Source organism: Tachyglossus aculeatus, chromosome 22 (genome assembly GCF_015852505.1).
Source record: "Tachyglossus aculeatus isolate mTacAcu1 chromosome 22, mTacAcu1.pri, whole genome shotgun sequence".
NCBI lineage: Eukaryota > Metazoa > Chordata > Mammalia > Monotremata > Tachyglossidae > Tachyglossus > Tachyglossus aculeatus.
In genome coordinates, this window is record NC_052087.1 from 2,408,594 (window position 1) to 2,420,938 (window position 12,345).

Genomic DNA, 12,345 nt, shown 5'->3' on the forward strand with positions numbered 1-12,345 from the left:
AGAGTCCTTCAGTTTTCCTTACCCCCGCAACAACTCCTACGAAAGTGGGTTGGGTGCGTTCTCTCTCATTCTCTCTCTCTCCCTCCAGCAAGAATTAAAGTGAGCCCCACCACCCCGTGTAATTTTACCTTCTGCTTGCAATCCGTGGTGGAAAATTTTAATCTGGTTTCTAGTCACTTCTGTGAAACAGCTGGAAACATGATCACGACTCAAAATCATCGCAAAATTAGCCCCTCGTGAGAAAGTCGAAATCTCTAGGGGTTCATTTAAAGTAAGCAAACTCTATCTTCCTGTTTTGAGCTATTTTCCCACCTCAGGGGGCTGGATTACCATAGGGACAAGTGAAGCAGTGTCCTGTGTCTTCAGACTCCCAGTGACCCTAACCCAGTTACACCCACCCACAGACCCCTAGCCCTAGAGCACAGGCATGGGAAATGTGAGTTGGCCCCCACACATGGGCCCCAAGCATCTCTCCTCTTCCCCACATTCCCTCTCCTCTTACTCTCCTATGTGTGACATCACCAGGTTTTTTCCTGCTCTGCATCCCTAACTGAAAATGATAATCCTGAAAAAAATCAAGTCTCTTCCTCCCCTCTCCTCCCACCTACCTTCCCAAGTTAGGGAAACTGCTGGGCCGTTAGTCCATGACCTATAAGAAGTGTGATGGTTTCAAAGGAAGAAATTTCCCCTTTCCCACAGGACAACCGATTCGAGTCTGCTCCCAGAGAGGCCTTTTGGTTTGGGTGGAAATCCGTATCCATGTGGGTCATGGTTTGGTCTTTAAACATTGCAAACGAATTGAATGACACTGTAAACTGCTAGTGACGTGATTTCAAACTCTAAGGGCCTCATGCTTAAAGGACTTAAAGACCTAGAAAGCGCCAACATCCATTACCTTAGATTGTGATGGAAGATTTGGGCACGGCCATAATGGAAACCCAAAGATGGAGTGATGGATAGGGCGCTTGTTGCTGGGCCTCGAACTTCCTTTTTGACAAGGGAAACCAGCTCAGAGCTTGTGAAGGCTCTGACTTGCCCGGTTCCCTTTAATAACAAGAATTTGCAGCAAAGTTCCACACTCGGTCTTAGCCCACTCGGTGCTTCTTCGAGGCCCATGTCCATCCATCCGTTCTTCTCTCACTCCTTCATTCCCTCACTCACCACTGCCACCCGACACCAAAGCTTTGGGTAAATTCCCGCTCTCCAGTTGCCACCCCAAAATAATTATTAGCCACTGTTAAGAGGGGGAAAGGGCAGGTCAGCTTCCTCAGTGAGTCAGCCGACAAAATTCTTTCCAGTTAAATGTCAGTTGCCGGGTGCTAACACAAGCACGCAACACACACATCACACACACGCACACACACAAACAGTACCTTCATCAATGTCAGGAGGCAGGCCTCCAACAAACACCTTTCTAGAATAGCGTTCCACTCGTTCACCATTTTGACAGCGAGTTGGAGAGCTCAGACCCGACGATAAAGACTGATCACCATGACTGTCGTCTAGGAAGCCATCTTCAAAGGGAAAGAGAGAAGACCGACCTGAAACAAATTTTGGAGTTTCTACAGTTAAAATACTTTTTCCAGGAAAGTGGATGCTTACTTAGGGGCCCAAACCACACTATTAAACAATAAGAAGTTGATTCTGGAGTCTAATCTCTTCAGTGCAACTGGAGCCAACAGTGGTAGGACTTTATTAACGTAGACCACCAAGTCTTTGGCAGCAAAAAACATTATTTATATGGGACAGCAATGGGCTCCTTTCCAAAGGCCAAACGGGGAGAAAAAAATATCTGACTGGCTACGTTATTCAGCATCCTAAACAAAACATCCAAATAGCTAGGTGATATTTTGACTCTACTATTCCCAACCACATCTGCTTTAACATGACATTTTTGCATTACAATGACAGCACATATTAATGTTAACAAAGGTTTATGCAAATGTAATTAGATGAATTCTAGCTACATTTCTGAGTTACGTGGAACTACTGCCTCTGAAGCATTTCATACCACCCAGTTCAGTGCCTCATTTTGATGCAACACTCCGGCAAAGTTTAGTACTGACATCGCATTAAGTTTTTCCACCTCTACAACCATCTACTTTTCTGTAGTAGAATACACAATCTAATGGTGATATTCCAGCTTGCTACCAAATGTAATATGAGAAAACTGCCTTCTAGTATTTTATGACACTAAAAATCTTTAATCTAAAAAGGGAAGACGAAAATATTTACCCTAGGTTTTTTGTACGTGTCCCTGCTATCTCCCTCTCTATATCATAAGCTTACTGTGGGCAGGGAACGTGTCTACCAACTCGCGTTGTATTCCCCAAGCACGTAATACAGTGCTCTGCACTTAGTAAATGCTCAATAAATACCACTGAGGATGGTGATTTTATGAGCTCTGAGGAAAACAAATTGGTGATGCAACTTTCTCTAAAACTTTTGACTGGGAGGAAATTATGCTACAGTCCCATGTTTGAGGCCCCCCCAAGCCTCTTTATAAGTTCTTGGGGAACGAATACCGATTTTCAGGAAATGGTTTCACTCCCTTCTGGGACAGGACAGTTCAGACGAACTCCGCATAACAACGGGCGTTTTATTAACTCCTTATGGAGGGGGCAGATGTCTCAGGATCACTCATTCATTCATTCAATAGTATTTATTGAGCGCTTACTGTGTGCAGAGCACTGTACTAGGCACTTGGAAAGTACAATACAGCAATTAAGAGACAGAACCGGGGCTATGGCTCCCACCGTACCCCAGAAATACATGATCCAGGAGACTGACCTGGGGTTTGCCGGCCGCTGAAGGGAGAACCCTCCCTTCTACTTTAGACTGTGAGCCCCGTGTGGGACTGGGACTGTCTCCAACCTAACCTGCATCCACCCCAGCACTCCGAGCAGTGCTTGACACATAGTAAGCACTTAAATACCACTAAAAAAAAAACCAACCGCAGTACAGAGCTCGGCACAAGGTAAGCCCTTAAAATACCACTGTTGTTATTACTGGACTCCCCAAAGTGAAATGGGAGAGGTCCCCTGATTCCCTTTTGATGGTGGCTGGCTGGTACTCATCATCATCATCAGTCGTATTTATTGAGCGCTTACTATGTGCAGAGCACTGTACTAAGCGCTTGGGAAGTACAAATTGGCAACATATAGAGACAGTCCCTACCCAACAGTGGGCTCACAGTCTAAAAGGGGGAGACAGAGAACAAAACCAAACATACTAACAAAATAAAATAAATAGAATAGATATGTACAAATAAAATAAATAAATAAATAGAGTAATAAATATGTACAAACATATATACATATATACAGGTGCTGTGGGGAAGGGAAGGAGGTAAGATGGGGGGATGGAGAGGGGGACGAGGGGGAGAGGAAGGAAGGGGCTCAGTCTGGGAAGGCCTCCTGGAGGAGGTAAGCTCTCAGCAGGGCCTTGAAGGGAGGAAGAGAGCTAGCTTGGCGGATGGGCAGAGGGAGGGCATTCCAGCCCCGGGGGATGATGTGGGCCGGGGGTCGATGGCGGGACAGGCGAGAGCGAGGTACGGTGAGGAGATCAGCGGTGGAGGAGCGGAGGGTGCGGACTGGGCTGTAGAAGGAGAGAAGGGAGGTGAGGTAGGAGGGGGCGAGGTGATGGACAGCCTTGAAGCCCAGGGTGAGGAGTTTCTGCCTGATGCGCAGATTGATTGGTAGCCACTGGAGATTTTTGAGGAGGGGAGTGATATGCCCAGAGCGTTTCTGGACAAAGATAATCCGGGCAGCAGTATGAAGCATGAAGTATGGATTGAAGTGGAGAGAGACACGAGAATGGGAGATCAGAGAGAAGGCTGATGCAGTAGTCCAGACGGGATAAGATGAGAGCACTCAGAGAGCACGGCACTAGGAATTACTAATGAAGTTGAGCAACAGATACCGGGTGTGGGTTATCTATATGATGAATAATTTGGAGTCAGGATACCAGGATGTTGCTAGGAGGGTGACAGGGCCATGGCAGTGAGCGTGCCCAATCTGGATTTAAGCTGTGCTAAGGCTTCTTTTCTGGGAGAGGTGGGAATAGGAAGAAAACAGGCTGGGCGTCAAAGCATGCCAGGTTTCCACTGCTCCCGGCTAGGTTCTGCCCATCTGACTCACCTAAAGAGCTCCCGAACGGAATGATCTTCGCCCCGCAGCCAAGGAACATTGGAAGGCTTGGCCTGGCTGTGATAAGGGATGCCAGCCCCTCGTTCCGGCCTGAGCTCTAGCCCCACCCCAGAAGGCCCCTGCCACAGGCGACCAAACTGCTGCCTGGTTATCAAGGGTTTCGAGCCCTCGATAAAGGTGAAGGAGAGACCTGATCGTATCTCCAAATAATTCTGTGAATGAGTGGCAAAGCTGCTCCCTTTTAAGCGGATTCCATCCCACCTGAAAGTCCTCTGGCAGGACCCTTGAGTTGCCAATTTGGGATGAGGAAGTGGGATGAAGCAGGAGGAAAGCGAACAAGGAGAGAGAGGAGGCAGGGGCGGGAAAACAAAGAACATCTGGACTAAATGAGGTTCCTTTAATGTTCACATTTCTTTTAGCTCTGATACAGAGGACTGGTGGTGCTCATTTTTAACCGGCTCGAACCTCCACGCGTTAAGCACGCAAACCCCAAGCTACAATCCCTCACCCACTCTCTTCTGGAGGATCCCCACTGGGCACGACTGAAGGCCGGGAGAAGACAGCCTTGACCCACTGGAAGCGAGCAAAGTGCAAAGATAAAGGAATAGTCAAAAGATGCACAAAATTCAATATATATTCAAACTATGGTGAGGGGCAGTGTGGCGTCATGGCTAGAGCATGGGCCCGGGAATCAAAAGGACCTAGATTTTAATCCCAATTCCATCACTTGTCTGCCGCGTGACCATTTCACTTCTCTGCGCCTCAGTTAGCTCATCTGTAAAATGGGGTTTAAGACTATGAACCCCATGAGGGACATGGACTGTGTCCAACCTGATAGGCTAGTCCAGTGCCTGGCACATAGTAAGCACTCAACAAATGCCATAAAAAAGCGATGGTCCAAATGAACAAAAACGCTTAGAGCTCAAGCGTTTCGTGTAACTTTGGTTCGTAGGCCTAGCAAAAATCTTCACAGCCCCCACCACCAAGAACTGCGTTACCCAGCATCGGGTTGTAACCTTCACTTGTTCCACCGTAACAACCAGGTCAATGGAAAATATATCAATTAGTCTTGGATGGCGGCTAAAGGGCCAGGGCTTACTTCTTAATGGGAGACGGACTTCAAAATTAGAACCACACAAGTCAACGTGAGGGACCTCTGAAGCAGGTTAGTCGAATGCCTTGCAAACTAACCTCTGTACTCTTACTATGTTTTCCCAAAATAGCAGTTCTGGCTTTCAGAAACCAATTCTTTCACTGAAATGACGGTGGCAATTTCTCTTTCACTATGAGGCCAGCCAATTTTCCACTTCGGAAACTAGCCCAATCCATTGGTCGTTTTAATAAATGCCACTTTGTCTGCCCCTTGGCTGGCGTGTACGGGACAAAAAACTCTGTGGAAACAGCATGCGCCTGGGCAGCAACGTGGCCTACTGGGAGTCCGAAGGACCTGGGTTCTAATCCCGGCTCCGCCACTTCTGCGCTGGGTGGCCTTGGGCCAGTCACTTCACTTCTCTGGGGCTCATTACCTCATCTGTAAAATGGGGATTAAGACTGTGAGGCCCTGTGAGACATGTCTGTGTCTAATCAAAATAGCTAGTATCTACCCTAGCGCTTAGAGCAGTGCCTGGCACAGGGTAACTGCTTAACAAATACCACTGAAAAAAAATAGTGAGATTGGGAAGGAGGATCTTAGTGGTATTGTCGGAGTTGGTTTGGGCCTGATGGGGAAGGGGATGGGAGATGGGGGGAAAGGGGCATGGGAGTTTATCAAGGAGACAGAGGGCTAGATTGATGACAACAGGAAGGGGAGCAGAAGACAGGCATGGGCTTGGGCCAAAAAACAAGAGCGAGAAAAGGAGGGAGGGAGAGAAAGAAACCAGTGCAAAGAGATATTTGCTCACTAGAGGAACTCAAAGGAAGAAGAGAAGGCAGAAATCCAAGAAGTGTCTCCAAAAAGGACCTCTGCCCTCACCCTCTATCAGTCTGAGCAGCCCTGAGGCAGAGAGAGCCTGCCCAGTGAAAGACTGCACACCTGAGAGGAGGACGAAAATAGGCCAGGGAGGAAAGCAAGGCCCAGCAGAAGAGGAAGGAGGGAGGACATTAGGTGCTTTTTCTCTCATTCCTCTTCTCCATGCCCACTCCTGATCCCTGGAACTGGGATTCTTAGGTGTTCTGTTCTGGAGGCAGGGAGGTTTCAAAGTAAGGTTCCCCCTCCCCCAAAAAACCAAACACACACACAAACACACAATCCCCCACCCCCTCCCCCTGCCCAGCCCACACCTGTAGGAGTGGGCCAGGGGCTTTCCAGAACATTAAAGCCGTAGACAGGCCAAACCCCAGTTTTCCACCACCACAGTGGGAAGGGAGTGGGGGTGGGAGGGAAGAGGTGAAAGCAAGAAAGCCCACCTGCCTCCCATGACCAACTGTAAACAAGTTCCACCAGCTGGACCGCCTGGGCGTGGGAGAGACAGGTGGAAGGGCCCTCCTCGTGATGGGCAGGGAGGGTGGCACTGAAGTGAAAGGCCACAACCGACCATGGCAAGAATCAAAAAAGTGGCGGCAGTGAGGATTTCCTCTTGCACGTGGGTGGCTTTGCCTCGCTAGGGCAGACTGGAAGCCGCCGTTTCACTGGTGCCCCGTTTCCTGCCGGTGTGCCACCCTCCCACGGTGACTCCAGCTGGCCTCGCCCCTGCTTTGGTGGCCACGGGCTGGTTGGGGAGAGGTGGCCCCCCCGATGGGCCCTGGGACAGGGGATGACAGCAGCACCAGCTCTTCATGCAGCCCGGGGAGGACTACGGGAAGAGAGGAATGTCACCCGGATGGCCTGGGGCTGTGACCTGCCAGCAGAAGGCCTAAGTAGATAGAGACTGGGCCTGGAACTCAGGAGGATCTGGGTTCTAATCCCAGCCGTGCCACTTGTCTGCTATGGGACCTTGGACAAGTCACTTAACTGCTCTATGGGAAATGGACTGTGTCCAACCTTATTACTTTTTATCTACTGCAGCACTTAGAATAGTGCCTGGCACATAGTAAGCACTTAAATACCACAAAAAAAAAAGAGTAGGGCTGCCATCTTGCCTCTACATCTAGACTGAAGATCTAAAGGTTCCCGGTTCGATCCCGGGTTTCGGCACCCCTTTGTTTTTAGAGAAGCAGCGTGGCTCAATGGAAAGAGCAAGGGCTTGGGAGTCAGAGGTCCTGGGTTCAAATCCCAGCTTCACCAATTAGCTGTGAGACCTTGGGAAAGTCACTTAACTTCTCTGGGCCTCAGTTACCTCATCTGAAAAATGGGGATTAAGACTGTGAGCCCCACGTGGGACAACCTGATCACCTTGTATCCTCCCCAGTGCTTAGAACCGTGCTTTGCACATAGTAAGTGCTTAACAAATGCCATCATTATTATCATTATTATTAAATTTCTGCCATTCCCTTCATATTGATCATGTCACGCGTGCAGACATTGTCTTTAAAGGAAATCACTGTAGCTACTGATACATCTTCGTAATGAAATGGACCCCTGGCTCCATGAGAAATCTAAGTTTTACTGAGTGTTTGCTGCCTTGAAAATGGAGAAACTATCAAGAACAGCTGCAGAGGAGCAGTGTGGCCTAATGGGAAGAGCCCAGGCCTAAGAGTCAGAGGCCTTGTGTTCTAATCCTGGCTCCACCATTTGTCAACTGTGACTGTGAGCTCCAGATGTGAGGTAGACTGTGTTCACCCTGATTAGTCTGTATCTACCCCAGTGCTTAATACAGTGCCCGGCACATAGTTAACACTTAAGCAGCATTAAAAAAAACAGTTTTCAAACAATGACACGTTATACAAAATTGGTTTCATATTCTGAATAAGAAAGACGACTTCAAGACTGTTAAAAATAACTGCAGGGACCAAACGGCCTGTACTGCTTGTCCTTTTTGTGTAGAACAGCAGGCCCCAAGGGCTCAGACACAACAGCGAAATGAACTCACAGATTGTGACCTGTGACCCCCAACATACTAAGATGACAAATCTTTCCCTCCTCAACTACGGAAGAGTATTATCCGAGGGCTTTGATTACTTATAGAAGAGGTAGGGCAGATCACGTAGAGGAGAATACCCACAAATGACACTTGGAAGGTCGTCTTTCTATGTCATTTATAAGAAGCAGCACACCAAAAGCACCTGGTTGAACCCAATGAGTTGCCACAAGTCATTAGTAAAACCAAAAAGAGGTTGATTCCACAGGAAAACAACTGAGTATTTAGAGATAGATAAATCAGTTCCCAGATTGATTAAACATGAGCATCAAACTCTTCTTGAGAATAGCAAATAGTGATTCTTCTCTCATCTGCACCCATCTGACAAGCAAAAAGATTGAATTTAAAGAAAAAAAAAGTCTTTACCTCGTCTCCGCCCATAGCTCCTGGCTGCATGTAAACACAGAAAAAAACCGTGGGTATTTTTCTTTTTACAAAACTTTAGCTCCAAAAATGATAAAAAAGCTAAACAGAAACATTTTTCAAGTCTTCCCAGAATAAAATGCTGTAAAGATGATGTTCAATCACACAGCTGGGTTGTCTTTACCAAGGGCAACCTAACTTTGGAATTATCCAACTTGATCAAACAGTTTCTGGGGTACTTTTCTTGGCATTTGAGACTCTCTCACAGAGCTACAAAAATCCCACACGACGATGAGAAAGCAGGGAGTGCCACTCACAGCAAACTCAGCTCTCTCGTCATGGCGGAGGTTACGTTCTCAACAAATCAAGCATTAAGTAAAACGGGCGTATGGCACTCACTCCTACCGGGTCTGCTAATTCTAGTCTACAGTACTCTCCCAAGTGCTTAGTATACTGCTCTGCACATAGCAGGCTCTCAACAAATACGATTGCTTGATTAACTGATGCATTTTAACTGCACACAACCATTTCTTCTAATGCCACATTGTGCACTACCAAGATACATCAGAACACCTGCCCAATTTCCAAACAGTGAACAAGCCCCCAGACTGAGCCCCCTTTTTCCTCTCCTCCTCCCCATCCCCCCGCCCTACCTCCTTCCCTCCCCACAGTACCTGTATATATGTTTGTACAGATTTATTACTCTATTTTACTTGTACATATTTACTATTCTATTTATTTTGTTAATGATGTGCACCTAGCTTTATTCCTATTTATTCTGATGACCTGACACCTGTCCACATGTTTTGTTTTGCTGTCTGTCTCCCCCTTCTAGACTTGTGAGCCTGTTGTTGGGTAAGGACCGTCTCTATATGTTGCCAACTTGTACTTTGCAAGCGCTTAGTACAGTGCTCTGCACACAGTAAGCGCTCAATAAATGTGACTGAATGAATGAATGAACAATCCAAAATGCACAGCGAGAACATAAAGTATGTTTTTTTAGTGAATAATATATTCAGCGTTCCATAAATCTTAGAAAGGGAAGCAGTCCAAAACTGTTCATCACAATCCTGGACATTAGGATGATTCCTCCTCATTTGGACACCTTCTCCTGAATAAACCTATTCAGTAAAAATAAACCAATCGGCAAGGATCAGAACATACTAGAGGGAGTTTTTCAAGGCTAGACAGCATTTTCAGCCTTTCATTCATTCATTCAATCGTATTTATTGAGCGCTTACTGTGTGCAGAGCACTGTACTAAGTGCTTGGGAAGTACAAGTTGGCAACATATAGAGACGGTCCCTACCCAACAGCAGGCTCACAGTCTAGAAGAGCCTTCCCAATTAAAGTTTCCCAGATAGTCAATCAAACAGTATGCACTGAGCACTTATGTGCAGAGCACTGTACTAACCACTTAGGAGAGTACAACAGGGTTGGTAGGCACATTCCCTGTCCACAGAGAGCTTACATCCTAGAGGGGGAAAACCAACTTTAAAGTTATGGATATGTACATAACTACTGAGGGGCTGAAAGTGAGGTGAAGAAAGGGTAAACATCTAAGTGTGAAAAGATCCAGGGGCCCTTAAAGGCAGACACAAACTACTACATGAGATTTCAGGAACCCGGCAATTTTTGACATCTGTAGGGAGGGCCACAAGGGCCCATTTCTTCTAGACTGTGAGCCCACTGTTGGGTAGGGACCGTCTCTTTATGTTGCCAACTTGTACTTCCCAAGCGCTTAGTACAGTGCTCTGCACACAGTAGGCACTCAATAAATACGATTGAATGAATGAATCTGAGCCCCCAGATGGTCAAGTCATTGTGGGGTCGGGCAATCTGGGTGGAGTTGTAGGAGTGGGGAGATGCAGAGGAGACAGGATGGGGAGAGGCAGAAACATTGGAGCTAAGCCACCGCAGAAGGTCACTGAGGCCTTCACGAGGAAGAGGAACAAAGGAGCGAGAAACTGGAAATCTATCTGGTAGCAGTTTCCCTAAAGCTTGTTTCGGTCTGCTTTTGAACGACTCGGGCTGAATCCTTGCCCAGAGTGGCCCAGATGGTTAAGGTCCAGACAACTTCTACACCGTAAGCTCGCTGTGGGCAGGGAATGTGTCTGGTATAGCATACTCTCTCAAGGGCTTAACACAGTGCTCTGCACACAGTAAGCGCTCAATAAGTACAACTGACGGGCTGAATGCCAGGCACTGACGTTGGATCCAGAATTCAAGCACAGTGCTAAAGAGGAGGGAAGGAGAAGAGGAGGGAAGACAAAAAGGCCAGGGTTGGAAGACTTTTCCTCCTCCGCCTAGTTCCTGCTCCTCCCCTCCCAGCCATCTCACATTCCCCCGGGCCTGGAATGCCCTCCCTCTGCCCATCCGCCAAGCTAGCTCTCTTCCTCCCTTCAAGGCCCTGCTGAGAGCTCACCTCCTCCAGGAGGCCTTCCCAGACTGAGCCCCTTCTTTCCTCTCCCCTCGTCCCCCTCTCCATCCCCCCGTCTTACCTCCTTCCCTTCCCCACAGCACCTGTATATATGTATATATGGTTGTACATATTTATTACTCTATTTATTTATTTATTTATTTATTTTACTTGTACATTTCTATCCTACTTATTTTATTTTGTTGGTATGTTTGGTTCTGTTCTCTGTCTCCCCCTTTTAGACTGTGAGCCCACTGTTGGGTAGGGACTGTCTCTATGTGATGCCAATTTGTACTTCCCAAGCGCTTAGTACAGTGCTCTGCACATAGTAAGCGCTCAATAAATACGATTGATTGATTGATTGATTGATCTGAGAACTCTCTTGGAGCCACGCAGCAGTGCCCGTTTTCTTAAGGTCCAATTTTTCTTGTGGCTTCTCCTCTTTCCAGCGAGGATTTCATTTCAAATTCAGAAGGCAAATGCATACAATGCCATGACAAATGTAGACTCTTCTCTCTCATCTACCCCAAACGTTTCAAGTAGATTAGTAAGACAATATATAAAAAAAAACCTAGATAAAAATAGAGCAATCTATAACAGGATTCCCTCATCTAAAAAAATCAGGAATGTTAGTAGCCTTCCATTATTGGAAATTGTTTTAGGAAAAATTAAGATTCCCATCAATATGTTTAATTGAAAAGGTGGTTTCTATAAAAAGCACTGCAGAAGGGAACATGATATGTAAGACTAAACCATTTTACAGTACAAAAATGTTTGAAAGTTTAAAACCGTTTTAGTTTCCAGAGTTCTTTGTACTAAAAAAAAAATAATAATTACAAGATGGCCTATATTTTCCACACAATTTTCTATAATCCAGCACATGTTCCACTAATGGTTTCCTCTGAAAAGACCATTCAAGAATCAGTGCAGTAAGCCTCCACTGTGGGCTGTGATCCCAGCGCTTAGAACAGTGCTGTGCACATAGTAAGCACTTAGTAAATGCCATCATTATTTACTTATTATCCTTAGTTCACGGTTCTGCATGCAGAAGGCACTCAATCAATACTACCACTTGATTGTGAGTTGATTTACTTGACAGTAGGGAAAAATGCATCATTTTGGCTTAGTCCAAAGACCTTGGCAGCATTCTGTCCAGAAATGTACTACACCATATGACTCTGAGTAATCGCTTCCTTTTTAAAGAAATCGCTTTATATTTTCTCTCAGATAATATCCCAAATCTTCCTTATCAAGAAAATCAATCAAGAATATTTAAGAAGTGCTTGCTGGGTGCAGAGTACTGGGCACAGCACTGTACTAAGCGCTTGGAAGAGTGCGATACCAGTGGGAAAACGTGTTCCTTGCCCACGATGAGCTTACGGTTTAGGGAGAAAACAATG

At 46.4% G+C, this 12,345-nt stretch overlaps 1 protein-coding gene across 2 annotated transcripts in view; it reads right to left on the reverse strand.

Annotated features, from left to right (window-relative positions):
* The window catches only part of CPEB3 (cytoplasmic polyadenylation element binding protein 3), a 180,052-nt gene that overhangs the window by 63,922 nt on the left and 103,785 nt on the right, over positions 1-12,345 (reverse strand). Inside the window, exons 4-5 of one of the 2 annotated variants that reach the window (XM_038764075.1) lie at positions 8,531-8,554; positions 1,374-1,541 (exon numbers count right to left, since the gene is read on the reverse strand). In XM_038764075.1, the coding sequence (XP_038620003.1) occupies positions 1,374-1,541; positions 8,531-8,554 (192 nt within the window). The remainder of the gene's footprint in view (positions 1-1,373; positions 1,542-8,530; positions 8,555-12,345) is intronic. The other variant, XM_038764074.1, reaches the window with a different exon arrangement.